The sequence below is a fragment of the Patagioenas fasciata genome, chromosome 8 (genome assembly GCF_037038585.1).
Source record: "Patagioenas fasciata isolate bPatFas1 chromosome 8, bPatFas1.hap1, whole genome shotgun sequence".
NCBI classification, from domain to species: domain Eukaryota; kingdom Metazoa; phylum Chordata; class Aves; order Columbiformes; family Columbidae; genus Patagioenas; species Patagioenas fasciata.
The window spans coordinates 9,549,575-9,567,000 of record NC_092527.1 but is presented as its reverse complement, the minus strand read 5'-3'; the positions used below and the strand labels follow the sequence as shown (position 1 = coordinate 9,567,000).

Sequence of the window (17,426 nt, the reverse complement as noted above, 5' to 3'; positions counted from 1 at the left end):
TTTCAGATTCAGAACCATAGCCTGAGCTATTAAGACTATTGAGAGACTGCAGCCTCCATTACCAGTCTTGCATTTCTCATACTCCGGTGAACCATGCAGCAGGATGCATATTTTAATAGAGTATCTGTGACTAGTAACACTTTTGCTGTGTCTCCCAGTTTTAGTTTCAGAAATTTAGTCCTTCCCTTTTAACAGAATAGTATTCATCCAGTTTCGCTGGTAATACAATTTATATTGGACAGGCAGCACCAAATGGCAAGGAAGGAACACTCATCACACTGCCTTGCTAGAAGAAAAAAAAAACCCTCAGCAAAGATTTTAGTGCTCCAGAATAAATGCTGCCTTGTGCTTAAGTTTCTAATAAGCCACTAAACTAGAGCTACCAAATCTTTCTGGAAAGTTCTGTCTTCCTGAAAGAGAGGGATAATTTCGTGAACAATTAAAAATATAATCATATGTGACACAGTTGCAATATAATTTTATCCCTAGGCTGGGAAAAACTGAAATTTAAAGTACTATGTAAGTCAAAACTGTTCATTTCATCCATTTCTGTCCAAAGCATATTGGCTTCTCTGTCTGAATCAGTAATCCCAGCACTAAGAGACTTTGATGATAAGCCATGTAGCAATTTACTGCTGAGAAGTTCTTAATTCACAGCCTTGCATGATGCCTACGGCTGTACAGCTTGGGCAGAAGACAATGCAGATTTGCCAGGATGGACAATTGCACATTTATACTGTAATGGATACAGTACGCAGCTCACCCTTTCACCACTGGTCCCTGTATCAGTGTTTCTGACATCATTCACTATTTTTCTCTATATATACATCCATAAAGCTTTTTTTTTCTTTTTTTTAAAAAACTACGCAACACGTTTCCCATTAGCTGACATTCTGTGACATTTCAGAAACTGCAAACCTAAGGGAGATTTAAGAAAATTACATTTTTTAACTGTAAAATTAATAAAAAAGAGAAGATGCATGAATAAAAATGAAGACGAATGAATAAAAAAGAAAAGTCACATGCCGAATGTAAACAAGCAAGCATAAATGCAGCAAGCAACGGTAAAGGTATTATAATCTAGTAGTTGCATGCAATGTAGCAAGAAGCTTGCTTTTGTAAAGATTCAGCACATACTATTGCCTTGTGTGCCCCAACTGTTCCCTATTACCGTCTTAACACTAATATAAAAAAGAAAAAAACAGACAGGAAAGTCAGACTTGGCTTTGCCAAGGCCTGGATAACACTGCTTTCAACATGAGGATGGGCCAGATGATCTCCTGAAGTCCCTTCCTTCTGTTCTGGTTCAAAAAGAGACCGCAGTACTTTTGGTTTTGAAAGAAGGCTCAGTTAACCACAATATTTTGGACAAAAAGCAATATTGAATAGTTTAAAATAATTTCAAATCACAAAAAAAGTAATAAATCTTAACACACAATAACTACGTGCTACGTGCTTTAATGTGGTGCTATCCAAGTGATGAGTTACTGACACTCCTTTTAAGCACTTACTGCCATTTCCTCATATCTAGAGTCACCTGAATGGCACATGTGAGCTGTTGCTTCGGAGATGAAGGAAAATTCCCACCATCAGACCTGCACGCAACACCAAGTGCTTTCTCATATGTTTATACATGCAATTAGAGAAAGAGTCTACTTCTTCAACATATACATCAAACAATATGAAAATTCTACATATTGTTGCTCAGAAGAGGACAGCTGCTTTTGACACTCCTATACTACAGGACATATTTCTATATAGAGAAATAACATAATACATAGATGTAAAAGGACAATTTTGGAATTGCACATATGAGGATGAAGAAGGCACTCATTTTCCTACCCGCTTTATTTTATAGGTAAAAAGAAAACATAATCTAAAATCAGAAATCTTCCTGTAAAAACTGAGTGAAGGGCTGGATCATGGGAACAGGGGCAGCAGTCAGAAGGACGTACAATGAACCGAGAAGTTAGAATTGTTAGTCTGGAAGTCCAAGAATGTAGAAGCACAAAAGCCAGAAAAGCCAGTTTCTCTTTCGTTTGAAGGGGGGGAAAAAAAAAAAGAAAAAAAAAAGAAAAAAAAGAGAGAGAGAGACATCTATCATTCCTCAACTACCCTGCTGACTCTAATTGAATGGTTTAAGTATGAGGGACCTGAAATGTGGGAGAAGGGCCATCCCTCCTTGGGTGATATAATGATATATCTGTGCTTGGCCTTCCATTTCCATGTGTGAGTTTAAAAGGGTCACTGTCCACTTTTTCCTCTTCTGTCTCCCTCCCGCTACCTGAGATACGAACACACCATCCATTTTAAAAAAATGAGGCAATTCATCTGTATTTCTACAGCAAAGTTTGGGCGTTTTTTGTTGTTGGTTTTGGGTTATTTTGGTGGTGGTGGAAACACCTGCACTCTTAAGAACCAATACTCGTTATGGCAATTATGGCAGCTCCAAACTCTAAAGATATTTATCAGGGTAACGGCCTGTGCATATGTTCAAGAAAACAAGATGCAACTTCAGAGGAAAATGAGACAGTTTTATTTACAGATACACTGCTGAGCAGTTTTTTGCTCTATAAAGCAACTAACCCAGCAACACTACACAGAGAACCAGAATGTCATCTGATTTGTTGAAGATATTAAAGGCCTTAAACTAATGAAATTGGCAGAAAAGCAGACCCTTGAGATTTTGTTATATGGTACATAAACATGAAATACAAGCAAAATGGTATGGGTAGCTGTTTGCTAGAAAACAGAAATGGGCTTTATTTATTTGGGAACACAAACTGGCCTGGTATTAAATGCAGGTTAGCATTTTAAATAATGCCAGCATGCTAAATTAAAATGTATGTAGACTGTGTCCTGAAACTTGCAGCACAGAGCATTTTGATATGACATCTGCAAGGTAGAGTCATAATAATAACAATGACCAAGTTTAGGATGCTAATATAGATTTAAATACAAACAACTCAGTTTTTCTGCAGTGTGGTATGACTTCCCAAGTATACTGTGGGGTAAAGAACAGACTTTTTTTTTTTTTTAAATATGTATGCAAATGCATTAAGATATCAATCTAACCTGTGCGGGATAGTGCTTTGCGTTAAGTTTTCCCCACAATGCTACCTCAAGGTTGCATGATCCTGACTTGACACGTTACAAAGCCAAGTAAGATGGCAGGGATAAATAGCTGCTAGAAGCTCTTACTTGCAAGTATGCATATTTGATTGTGGCATTAAACAGTTTTAACTCACCTCTTATTTGGTTTCTGCAGCACGAACATTCCCCAGTAATACCTGTTATGTAACTGGTGATAAAACCTGAAAAAGGAACAGGTGACCAACTATCCCTAACAGGCAGTAAGCATTTCTTCTAGTTTCTTTTTTAAAGGACATTAGATATTATATCCTTTTTCAGTCACACTGCATCTAGATATATCAATCTTTGGATGACAGGACTGACAAAATAAGCAATGAAAGCAGCCTTTGAAAAAGGGCATGGAAACATCTGCTTGGTAACAACCAGTATAGAGCATATTTTCTCCTAAATAACAAGGGAAGAAAATCCTCTGCTGGTTAAAAAAAGATGACAACATAACAGGTCCTAACTGTGTTTATACCAGAAGCCTAGTTGATGAAGGAGCACAACTGAAAATACACAAGAAGTTCCCGCTTTCTGCCAGGGAAGCTGACAAGGAGCTGAGGGAAGGAAAGGTCAGCTCTGACCAAATTAAGTCAAAAATGGCAAGAGAATGAGAGATGCGAGTCCAGCTGGCTTGCTAACTACCACTGCAGAAGTTCTTCCTCTTGTGCAACTGGTGAATGATAGAAAAATATGAAGAAAAGAGTATTTAACGAACCTCCCAATATATGTTTCAATTACAAGACTGTAGTAAATGTCTTTTTTCTCAAACGCTTCCCTGCTTTCCTTTGTTTTCTCTAGCTTTTAGAGGTTCAATTCATGTATACTCCATCTGATTGGATCTAACTCATTCCTTCTACACAAGTAAAAAGAAGTAGAAAATCCTGTGTGTGTAGGGTAATTCTGACATTAATAAAAGCAAAGGTAGAATTCAAACTGGACACTTACTAACTGGCTCAGAGAGAAGCAGGATCATAGGAAGGTTTCCATGACTTGCTATCTTCCTTTCTAAGAAGTTCTTGTTCTGAAAATTCCTGTAACTCCGCTGGATACAAGAGATTGAAGACTCTTACTGAGAGAAACCAAGTGTACTGAAGAGCTTAGAAGCTCTGTTATGGATGAACTGTTACATTTCTTTAAAACAGAATGAAAAACTACCCAGAATTTGCAACCAACAAAAGAAGAAAAAAGGAAGCTATCCCAAGGGTATTCTGTGGCAGCCAAAACATTTTTAAAAGGGTCATATTGTAGCTAAACAGCGTCTGAGTTTGCGAAGAAAATTTAAAACCACAGTAAAAGACTATTAAATAAAGAAACAGGAAAATACGGAATGGAAAGGGGACGTAGTGAGGATCTACCTGAAAGAAAAGTATCTAGTACACCAGAAAAGCAAAATGGTCCCCAGTGGGACACTGGGGGTAGAGATCACGTACAACATGGTGCAGAGAATGGCTGCTCAATGGTAATAAAGGCACCGTCTGCAAAAGAAACATTCAAAAAGCCTAACACTGTAAACATCGTAAAATCCAAGGGACCCTATAGTCTCCATGTCAGAATTCTGAAAGGAAGAGCACACAGAATACAGGTTCAGCAGAAAGGATTTTTAAGAAATGCATCAAAATGATGAACTGTATCAGCTAAGAACTACAATGTCAATATACATTTTCCAACTCTCATTAAATTAGGGAACGCAGGGTCCTCATTCACTACTTCCGTGAATGTAAGAGTAGCAAAAGCATGCTGAATTGAGTACTGCCAGCATTTTGCTCTCTTCTTCCTCTCCGGAAAATTCACAGCAATTTACTTGTTTATCCTTTAATAAAAACAAAGAATTCCATGAAACTTGGACTTCATGAATTCTTTTCTACTGTTCTTGGTGTATTTCTGCTAGGATGACTTTATTATTGCTTTATCTATCACTGGTTATCAGTCATTCGAAGTCATTACCACTTTCTACTGTGTTTATTATCTTAATGGGATATATTAGCTATTACTTCAATCCAGCTGCTCATGTTGTCCAATGAACTACACTTTCATAAAGAATCTCCCTTTTCGCAGCATCACTCTTAATACTATGCAATATCTAATATGTGCTGCCTCAAAAACTGTCAACCTGTTTCTTTTTGACTTTTCCATGTATTTCACATGGCAGAATTCTTGTCTTTAATTCTACTATCTATCCTAATCTATTTCTGTAACAGCAATATTCTGATTAAAACACTACCCAGACAATGTCCAAATGTTTTTGTGCAAAATCAAGCTCCCAATGCCTCTACAATTTAACAAAAATCAGATGCTTCAAGAGTAAAAAAGGAAGGAGGAACATGGACACTGATAAGCACATGCACCTAAACACCCCGGATCAAATACCTGATGATTCCAAGTCAACAGCTATCACTGATGAATTAATCCTTGCAAGTGAAACAACGAAAAGTATCTTAAGAGAGCATCTTGCAGTTCCAGCGGCATTTCCATTACAGCTCATCTTCCACTACTTAGTTGCTCTCAAGTGTTATTCACATTATCCCTACAGGACTGGAATTAATGTTTTATGTATCTATTGACACTGAAAAGCAAATCTAATAATTTGCATTAACAACAGTATTTGGCAGCATTTTACAGTATTTTTAAAAACACTCTGTGTAATTACATGTTTGAAATGCTCCCCAAGGAACTGATCTGGAGAGTTTCTGCTCTTACTGTGATATTGAAAAATTGTCCCCTGTGAATCGGTGTCCTTCTAATGTACATTTCTCTATTATATTTTGATCAACACTTTCTTTCCTTGATTCAGTCTGTAATCAGCAATGCATTGTTCTTTGGCACTGTATCAGTAAGCCCCTATAAGTTGTCCACAGAGTATCCGTATTTCCTCACCTTGGCTGCTGTGGTAACAGCATGTGTCTGAACAACCATTATATTTAGTAAAGCTTCTTACAGGCAGATTTAAATGAAAATGGCATTGTGCGGAATGTATCTAATTCAGATTGCAAGTACGTCCTTACCTAAAAAATAAACGCCAGGGTTTCCTGAGCACTGTCTCTGTGCTGGCAGTCAGTATCTCTAAAGGATGGTGCACTAGCTAACTATGATTTCACCAAACCTCAAAAAAACCTCCTCTCAAGCCAGTGTCTGAATAAAGGCATTCATTAAGTAGAAAGCTGCACACATGTCCTACATGTCCTTTTTAATGACCTTTTTTTTTTAAAAAAAAATTTCCCTTAAAATCTCCTGAGCTTTTGTCAGGACTCTGCAACTTCTGGGCTGTTGAATACATTCAAATACAGCCACACTGATCCCTAATGCAAACACATACACTGTTTAGGATAAAGTTCAGTATAGGTAGAAGAAAGCTCTAATCCTCCGGCCTTCACTTGTTCAATTCAGAGGAGGCAGGTGAGTATCTGCTCTTTGCTACCCACTGCTTCAGGCACAACCGACGAGGTAATTTCTGACACTTTTCTCTCTTGCTTTGTCAAATAGCACTTGCAAAGCAGAAGTGGAAGATGGCACTGATACAAAACTTCATATTAATACTGTCCATTTAGGTGTGCAATGACTTAGGATTTTACAGATGCACTGTGCACTTACATAGTACACATACACAGTAAACTTCCTATGTGTTATGCATACGTACTGTTCAGATGAAAGTATTTTCCCCTCATGCTTGAGAAAGATGTACAGGGTATATAATATCCTTTTCTCTTTTGAGTGACTGTCAGCATACACATCACAGAGGATTGTAAGAGAATACACTCAGAGTTTCCTGCAGAACGATGCCCACTCTTCGCAGACTTACTGAAGCTTTGTTACACTGCTCAGCACATTCCCACCAAAATTAAAAACTTCATAAAGGAATAATCACTCATAATCACCTGGAGTTCAAGCCCAAGAACACTGGACATATTGAAGACTCAAACCTTACTGAAGAAAAGACAGATGCAACTTTGTCATCTTAAAAAAACAGGAGTCCCTCAGTCACTAAAGGAAGGTGGTATGAGCAATGTAGGCATTAAATGAAGTTTAACTGATCTAGAAAAAAAATAGATGTCCTAACCAAAACTCTTAGCCCATATTCACTGAAACAGAAACCGATCAGAAGACCTAATAGAGGATCGGCCTCAGTCTGGTGTGTTTTGCCAGTTAAATCCAACTCAGGTGAACTCCTCCTGCTATGGGTAAGACGTATGTTTCAAGATCTTTCTTCAGTATATAAGCAATTTCATAATTGAGAACTGCAATAAAGATGAAACATTTTGAAGATTTTGCACATTTTAGTTCCCACTGAAACTGTCCAACTTATAAACTGCAATATTTTATGATTCACTAATATTTCCATATTAGAATCATAGAATAGTTTGGGTTTGAAGGGACCTTTTAAAGGTCATTCAGTGCCACCCCTGCAATGAGCAGGGACATCTTCAGCAGCTCAGGTTGCTCAGAGTCCTGTCCAGCCTGGCCTGGGATGTCTCCAGGGATGGGGAATCAACACCTCTCCGGGCAATCTGGGCCACACTCTCACCACCCTCAGGGTAAAAACTTTCTTCCTTATATTTAATTTAGATCTACCATCTTACAATTTAAAACCATTACCCCCGTCCTACTGCTACAAACGCTATTAAAAAGTCTGTGTCCGTATTTCTTATAGGCCCCTTTTAAATACTGAAAGGCTGCAATAAGGTCTCCCTGGAGCTTTCTCCAGGCTGAACACCCCAGCTCTCTCAGCCTGTCCTCCCAGCAGAGCTGTTCCTGCCTCAGATCATTTCTGTGGCTCCTCTGGCCTCTCTGCAGTAGGTCCATGTGTGTCCTGTGTGCTCCAGAGCTGGACGCAGCCCTGCAGGGGGCTTCACCAGAGCAGAGCAGAGGGGCAGAACCACCTCCCCCCACCTGCTGCCCATGACAGCCTCTAGTATGTTTTTATATTTAAAAAAGATGAATCAGTTTTTTACTTTCTTCTCAACTGAAAAAAACAATGCAGAAGACTTACTTTAAAAAAAATGTATCTACATTTTTACTGTTTCATTTTATTTAAAAACAAAATTGCTGAACATGCAGATACTGCAGCTCAGTTGTTGTTTCATTTGAAATGGGATTTGTATCCTGAAGACACTTACAAGAAATTCTGCATGTGACAAAATTCTTGTTTCAAATTTTAAAAATAAGCTGTTCTGAAGCATTTTCTTGAACTTCAGGGAAAACACTACAATAAGTACATTGATTGTGATTGTTTAAGGTTGACAGAAACCAGGCTGTTAAGTTTTCTGGTGTGAAGCTGACAAAACTTCAACAAGATACTATCAGGATCATCTGAAATACTCTCCATTCCTACATTCCACTAAATAAGGTTGAAGTGCTACAGTAGATTTGGGTTTGTAGACACAAACTGATAATGAAGTGAATGAATATCTTTATCACCCAAACATAAACGAATATTTTAAAGAACAAACCACATTTTTTGCAACATTCCGATCTAGTATTCTCTGCAACTCTAGCCTTCTTCAGTTATAATCATGCATGTTTCATTGTAATCCAAATTTCTCAGATCAGTTCAATCTAGATACGAGCTTAGGGGCATTGTTCACACACATGGTTATAAAATGAAAATGCTGGGGTGTCCTCAACTATCTCAGAAGTGAAAATTAAATTAAGAAATTAAAAACTTACCCGAATCATCATGACTGAGCATCTGATGTTGTGAATTGTATCATACACTTTCTTAGAAATGTCCACAAACTGGTTATCATCAAAGAGATGCACTGTCTTCTTGCTTATGCTCTCCAATGCAACATTTACTTGACTAATAAACTCCGGAATCACTATTTAAAAAAGAAAACACAAACAAAACTCAGTGAGCATAAAAAGGATAAAACATGTAATTTTTCTTTCTGGCAAATTGCCTCACATTGATTAATTATGCATATTAAAGCATTATAGTAATAACATGGTTAGTTTTAAGAGACAACTCATTTGTAATTTTTAACACGCTGATAAAAATTCAGTTGGTGGGCACGTAAACTGTGGTTGTTTACACAGTACAACAAAGAAGGAGGAAGTTTTAAAAAGGGTTTCAGGAAAGCAGTTGTAAAAACTTGCCAGTGATTTCAATAGAAATTTTACCCAAAGAATCGGGATGAATCGCCTGGCTCAAAGCTGGAACTACTATTCAGCCCATTCCTACTATTTCAGAATCTGCTTTCAGTTTGAATGAAGAGAAGAATACCAGAAGATTGATGCTTATTGTCGAAACGAAAAAGTCCCACAATTGTAACCTGGATTTACCAAGGCAGTTTACCTTGTTTGACTGAATCAAACAATTGGTTTGATATTGACCTGTGTTTTACCCAGAATGTCCAGGGTATTTTCTTCTGGTGCCCTGTGGCCTTACTTTCCACAGTGACCTGGTACCACTATATCTCCTTTGATCCTTCACATCAATTCAAAGCAAAGGAAACCCAGGACACAGAACACAGAGTGAAAAGAGAACGCAGCTGGAAAAACCATCATGCACAGAAGGACCTCAAACAAGTACAGATCAAACTCATTTGCAACAACTCATTTCCTATCACAGGGAGACTGAAGACACAGAAGAAATGGAAAGTAAGGGGACAGAACTCAATTTCTGTAATATTCAACAGAAATACCATATCTTGTGGAACAGCAGCTTTTTTCAGGTGATGTGTTGGTTTCAAAGACAAATATTAATATAATATGCTTTGCATCCCTTCCTCCATAATTATGTGCTGTATAACTCATAAATTCTTACCACGTGAGAGCAACGCCACCAATACCGATACATTTTTATGCAGTCAACACTTCTGAATTAGAAAACCTGCCAGCATATACTTCAGATATTAGAAAAGATGTCACAATAATGCATTAACCCCTAATGTTACATGGAGAAACCCACATGACCTTTGGAGACATTTGAATTCACTCTTAAATTACAGTAACTTAACTGTCTTTGAGCTCAGCTGCTTCTCTCTAGAGAGCAGAACAGTTACTTCATGCGTCAGTTCTCAGAAATAACAAATTTCAGCAGTAGCGGGAAAGTTCATTTTCTTCCGTAAGCTATGTCCCCACAAGTGTGAAACAAGTAGATGCCATTTAATTTAAAAAATTTGATATTTAAAACCCTTTTTCCCCTCTTCAGATTATCACTTGAACTACCTTGCCTTCTGAAAAGGTCAGTGGGAAGTACAGATTTCTTAAATTGTATGGGAAAAAGACAAGGTACATTTTTCATTAGCAATGAAGTGGAATAATTAGGGAGAGCAAGTACCTATTTACCTATTTATTTAGTGTTTTTTGATTTTTTTTTTAAACACCAACATATATTTCAGAACATGATTTTATATATTTTTAACATTAAACAGGTATCTTGACCCCTATTCTCAAGGGTACGTGTCGAGAGGATGGGGCCAGAGTCTTTTCAGTGGTGTCCATTGACAGGATGAGAGGCAACAGGCACAGACTGAAGCTCAGGAGGCTCCATCTGAATATGAGGAGAAACTTCTTTACTTTGAGGGTGCCAGAGCCCTGGAACAGGCTGCTCAGAGAGGCTGTGGAGTCTCCTTCTCTGGAGACAGTCAGACCCGTTTGGACACATTCTTGTGTGATCTACTCTAGGTGAACCTGCTTTAGCAGGTGGATTGGATTAGATGATCCCCAGAGGTCCCCTTCCAACCCCAACCATTCTGTGATTATGTAAACAATCGCTTCATGCATTTTACATAACATTTAATGCCCAGCTCTTCCCATCCACTGTAAAAAAGCTGCAAAGGAGAATATAACAAGTTTCCAGGAACTAAAGATGTCCGTTGGTATAGTCAAAACCACCTTGTCTTTTCCAAAGCCTCCTACATCCCCACTTCACTGTACTTCATATACCTTTACTTGCAATATTGTAAAGCCTGATTCCCTGCGTGCCAGCTGCATTTTCAGTGGCTGCTGCCTGCAGGTCCCTTCTTCTACAGGACAGGCTATTGCTTCTCAGTGATCTAATTTTGTTTAGCACTAAGAAAGTCACATAGTAAAAGGAATAAATGCTTGAACTCTGTCCTCCTTAGGATGCTTTTCAATACTATATCCTGGCATAGTACACTACATTAGACTGAACTAATCTAGAATTTATTCATGGGAATGAAAGATTTGCTTTACAGATGTCCTTCATCTTTCAGTAATAAGTTCAGATGAGTTCTGTGGCAGCATAAGCAGAGAGTTGTGGCAAGTGGTGTGTATCTCAGGTATTTTATTATCCCCCATAATTTGATCACCTAGCATGAAAGTCAGTGTGACGGGTATAAACAGTTTGCTTTCAGAGGATTTAAATAGTATTCTAGTTGCAGGAATTCAGCTAAAGTGAGGCATAAGCAAAGTATGATTGAAAAGATTAAAAACACAGCTACCACTTGAATGCTGGGTAATACTAGAGGAGTAAATAAGAAATCTAGTCAATAACTGCACAGTCTTTATTCAGTACTTCTATATTTCATTTCAGTCTTTGAGACCAAAGAATAGTTTGCACTTCCTGAAGTGGTATGTGAGAATTTCAGGTCGCAAGAACACTGTATATTCCAGTAAACCCATCTTACTGCTAAGTTTTATGCATATTCTTACTGTCATTTCAATCCAAAGTGGTATACAAAGAACTAATAAAATAAATAATCAAATAAAAACCATCTAAGCTAAGGCAACTGCGCTGACCAAAGCATACCATCTGAAATACAAGGGTTTATTCCAGCAGATGCTTGAGTTATACCACGCAAGGCACACTATTTAGAATGGAATAAGCTGTTTAATGACAGACACATTTTCATCAGATGTGTTCAAAACCACAGATAATAACAGAATTACTGAAAAGATGATTCTGCAGTCACTGCAAAAGGCTGAACTGAGTAATATGAAGAGTCTTTTGAAACTCCAATCATTTATGACTGTTAGAAATCCATATAGAATCACAGAATGTTAGGGATTGGAAGGGACCTGGAAAGTTCATCCAGTCCAATCCCCCCGCCGGAGCAGGAACACCCAGCTGAGGTTCCACAGGAAGGTGTCCAGGCGGGTTTGAATGTCTGCAGAGAAGGAGACTCCACAACCTCCCTGGGCAGCCTGGGCCAGGCTCTGTCACCCTCACTGTGAAGAAGTTTCTTCTCATATTTAAGTGGAACCTCCTGTGTTCCAGTTTGTACCCATTACCCCTTGTCCTATCATTAGTTGTCAATATAATACAAATTTTTATTTTGCTGTGGTACAGACACTTCAAGCCCGTATTTTCGCGATGCAATGTTAAACTGGTGACATTTAATTATAACGCTGTATCAGATGACTTGCTGTGACGTACATATACATACATACATATATATGAAAGGAGTTGAACAGCTTTCTGACGGTGAGCATTTAATATATCCGTTCTACTTCTTCAAATATAACCAGTCCTATTTATTGACCTTTTTTGGTAACAAGTTTGCAGGTTATACACAGGAAAAGGGATTAACATTTCTGGAACTTCTAACACACGTAGCAGTCAGCTCACGTTCCTCTGCCAGTCTCAATCCCAGGCAAACATATAAAGAAAAGATCTCTAAATCACCCACAGCTGCCCCACCTTACAATTTAGAGCATAAAGATTTTTAAGTTTTCTTTGTGGGATTTTATATTTCATGCTCAAGTTTTTGCATACCACAAGTGTAATACAACATGAAGTAGCCAAGGCAGAGACTTGTTGTACATAAAAAGAGATGGCATACTAAAAGCTCTTTAATTCCACCAAGACAATTTAGATATATACAAAGTCACTGTCACTCTGTAAGATACCCGACTGGACAGGTATGGATATGGGAACAGGTAACTGCTTGTGACTTTGGAATCTCTGAGCCTCTGGACTTTCCCTTCCCCAAGCACTCTCCACCGCCCCTGCAAACACACATAACACTGCAGCTGGGAATTAAGGCAGCGCCTGCAATTAAACGTCATGGGTCAAGACTTCAGCGGTGACTTACAGGGATCTTCTTCCCCTCACTTCACGAATGTGCACAAAAAAACAGTGAGGTGGTTCTGTTTTTGAGAGTGTAGATATAATTCCCTGTATGAGGTATTAGAGGCAGGTCACAGCATTCAAAAGAGCAGAAAGATACTTTGAGATCATATCAATAATCTACCTTTCTAAAAGCTTTCTACCTACCGCATTTTGTTGCCATGCTCAAGGACAGACTGACCATGAGATCTCAGATGAGGAAGACATTTCCCCCTAGGTCATACTGGGAAAGAATTTCAGATAATTTTTTTTCCATTCCTTAGCAGACAGTGTGGACCATGTGGGCCTGTCTTATTTCATCAGTTCCCTGCCACTGCAGGGCCTTTATGTGCTGCGAAACATCCGCTCCTCCTGAACTCAGTCTGCAGTACAGAACAGCATGACCTTCTTCAGTCTAACTGAAACCACTGTGTTTAATTTAGAGGCATCTGCACTAAACAGCATGTTTTGTGATACACATAAACTAAGACTAGTAGACACTCTAAGTCTGTATAGATATAAAAAAGCATTATTACTTTTCATAAGTGAATTTCATGGGGCACACAGAGGCTCCAGGTTAACTTCAGTGCAGTTGTGGACTACCATCAAACCTCCACGTGTATGTCCTCATTTCAAAAACAGGGATCATACAGCAACATGATAACAAAGTTCAATGAACCAAAGCAGTTGAACACTTAGGTTTTTTGCTGGTTCAGTATTCAACTTGCTACCAGGCCAGAGAGTAGACATGCTAGTACTGGCACAAGGATGGTGGTAGGAGAAGGCAGACAGGGCAGGCAGGCACCACTGCTGGCAGTAAAAGCTGCATTTAGAGCTGTTGAAACTGACTGTGAATTGTGGTCCCCATTCCTATTACTAGAATTTGTTACCACAGATTTCTAATGAAGCTCTTCTTCACTGGCTTTTTCTAATATCCAAGGCCAAAGCTCTGCCAGCAAGAGCTGGGAGCTGACTAACGCATCACGCAATCTCTGAACACTGCTGAACAAAATACTCCCAAATTGGGTTGTTTAAATGTACCAAACAGGACACAGGGCATGCCACACCAACCACTAAGAGGAAACTGAGGTCTTCCTACAGGGCAGCTCCTTTATCATAGGTAAGAAAGACTAACTGAACAGGTTTTTAGTCATGTAGGTGGGGAAGGGAAATCTCAACAGTTTAACAATAATAATAATCATCATCATCTGTGAAACTTAGCTGTTTCTAGTGAATAAGCATTATGCTATATACTGCTTAAGCTAGAAAATGGTGTTAATTAGCAAAACCCTAAACCAGTCAGACTTCTATGAGTATTATTACATGCTGTTCTCTGTTAATCTTGTTTAGTATGATAATTCCTGTGAATAGTGAAATAATAAGAATATGCTTAACAAAGTTTATAAAAGGATATTTGGGGGTAAGACTAAAATAGTCTTTAAACAGACTGATCTTTGAATAGGTCATTTAGAACATCTTTGAAGTCACTTAAGAGCACTCAAAAAGAATCACCACTTTTGAACCAAAATAATCTTATTAAGGCTGATCTGGAGAGAAGTACTGCAAAGAAGACCAAATTCACGACATACCATAAATTCACCACTGTCTTAGGGTCTACCTATTTGCGAAACAGACACCATGGAACATGGAATATATTCTTACTCTGTGTGCAATACAACCTCAGTTTTGGCTATGGTTTTATACATTAACATTGCCATGACAGGGGTTTCCTCACACCCTCACTTAGGAAAGCTCAGACTATCTACAGGCTGACAGTCTGCTTATTCCACATACTGTTACATCCCAAGAATTACTGGTTACCATTACTCTGCGTCTGTAAACACAATGATTAAAATTAACAAAAAAAAAATTTGCTAAATTATTGATTTTTTTGCCTTTTTTTTCTGATAAGATTACTATTTTTGAGACTTAAAAGGCTGGCTTATTTTCCGGAGTATTATCATAATACTTTCTCTACCATTCTAAACTCCATCTCTGTAACTTCCTATTTCACTGTATTAATGCTGTACGTACACACATACACACTCTCATACCTACTGAGCACCAAAAAAAAAAGAGAGATTACAATCTGTCTTACTGCTTGCAACTGCAAAAAAAGGAAAAATGAGACTTGTTCTAAATAAGTGGAAATACTGCTAACGTCCACAAGAATGGAGGATAATCTGGAGGGGTGTTAAGGACTCTTCAACCCATTTCTAGCGCTTGATTCCCTTAAAATATCAGTGTGGTGGCAGGCTGCTCTCACTGATTTTTTGCTTATTTCGTCAGGATAGACAAAGCACTCTGATGTTTAACACGGACCATCTGATTTCATTTCCAATTAAAAAGTGGCAAGTTACTGCTTTCATTTGGAGGATAAGGAAGATGCTTAATTTAATTTAAGCATGCAAAAGTACTGAGGAAAGCTAGTTAGAACAATCAATTCAATGAACAAACACTAAGTATCTGTCACTAAATATCTCTAAGTATCTCTGAACTCTCCTTGGTGAAATGTCACAGAAAACTAACTGTATTTTTAAGTGCAAAGTTATATCCTCACATCTTCCCCAAAACACAGCTTATGCTGCACGAACATACTGACTTATCTGGTGAAATGTAGACACATTTTATTGATATTATTATTGATTTTATTGATTTATAATTGGTTTTTTACAAACAGTTTTGAAAAATACAGAGACAGTAAGCAGGGAAAACCAAGATGGGTCTTCAAATAATGCAAATGTCAGACGTTATGTCTGTGAGAAAGTGTTACATTCACTAAAGCAAATGGATATATGGCAATTCATTCTGGGAAAGGGACTTTGTAAAAAACAAAACTGCTGTAAGATCATTTCTGAATGACAGATGCATGAATTACACTTTTGATTTTATAAAGCAAAGTAGTTTTCATTGCAGAAATGAGCATGTTCACCTACGAAGTGTTTCTGTATGCTCTTACTAAAACTGTACAGAACTGTACAGATCACTTTGTGCTAAAAGGCTCTGCCTTATCGCAAAACTAGAGTGCAAATAGCTAAAGGAAACTACTATTCTTGAAAATTTGATCACTAACATTGTATCTAAAAATGAAACAAACAAACAAACAAAAAACACAACACAAAACAAAACATACAAAGAACCAAAAGAAGCGGATCCTGGCATTTTAACACTGTCTGTTGCCCTCCCTCTTGAAGGGGAGGTGTGGGGAAAGCACGTGCACACGAAGCCTCACTGAAGACACACTGGTAACACCTGGACAGATTGAACACTAAAATGCCTGAAAGCCTCAGCCTGTGACAAGTGGGTGTCTCTCATCTGCCACAGTGCTCTGAAAATGCTAGTATAAGGGGAATGGCTGATACACGAAAATGGAAAGGGGGAGGAAAAAAGCCACAGAGCAAGAGGAAAAAGCTTGCCGTGGATTAAAAGCTGAAAGTGACAGGAAAGAAATTTAGAGCGAAAGGCATCTCCTCTGAGCCGTGAGGAGTTAAGCATATGGTGCATCAACAGATCAGCAGGGGTGAAGACTATTATTCACAGACAGTTTCATATTCACATACCTGTAAGAGTTATCTAGGCATAAGAAGTAGTTGCTATCCTTCATCCCCTTAATGCCTTCAGCACAGATCAATGGACAAAAATACATCCCTCTACTAACAGATACAGTAAGAGTCATTGAGTTTAAAATTAATACTGTAGCTAATGTGAACATTTTTAAAGGGACAAAGCTAGCAAACGAACAAAACTGGGCTCCTTCCATTCATATTGAGAAATTAAACATCTTCAAGACTGCAACAGTCTCCAGACAGACACTTGAGTTAAACCAGGCAGTGCAATTCAGGATAAGTTTTAGTCCAGTTAAGGTTAATCAAATTTAGGTAACACACAGTAACAAATACAGCTGCCTCTCAAATAGGAAAAAGGAAATGGCACAGTCCCTCACAATGGACTCAACAACAAGTTTAATAATGACTGACACAATGTTATCTCATCTTCCTCATCCTATTGTACTCTCTTTGGGATGCAACAATAGACACTTTTCAGATTCAACTTTTGTAGCAGGGCAAAGGACACCTAGATTCAGAAAAAACTCACCAAAGAAAGAAATAAGAACAACAAAATAGGAAGAAATTACCTAATCCTGCCTCACTATTCCAAGAGGAACCCTCTGTTTCTAAAATGAATATGATGGTAGTTAAGTTTGTAATACACACAGACTGGCATGCAAGTTTTTAGTAAAACACTAGAACTAAATTCTACAGTAATTTGACCAGTGGTC

The 17,426-nt window shown here is 38.2% G+C and overlaps 1 protein-coding gene across 8 annotated transcripts in view; it reads right to left on the bottom strand.

The window, feature by feature from the left end:
* The window catches only part of CTNNA3 (catenin alpha 3), a 450,315-nt gene that overhangs the window by 74,354 nt on the left and 358,535 nt on the right, over positions 1-17,426 (bottom strand). For all 8 annotated transcript variants that reach the window (XM_065843203.2, XM_065843202.2, XM_071811659.1 and 5 more), the window contains one exon: positions 8,800-8,951. In XM_065843203.2, coding sequence (XP_065699275.1) covers positions 8,800-8,951 — 152 coding nt within the window. The remainder of the gene's footprint in view (positions 1-8,799; positions 8,952-17,426) is intronic.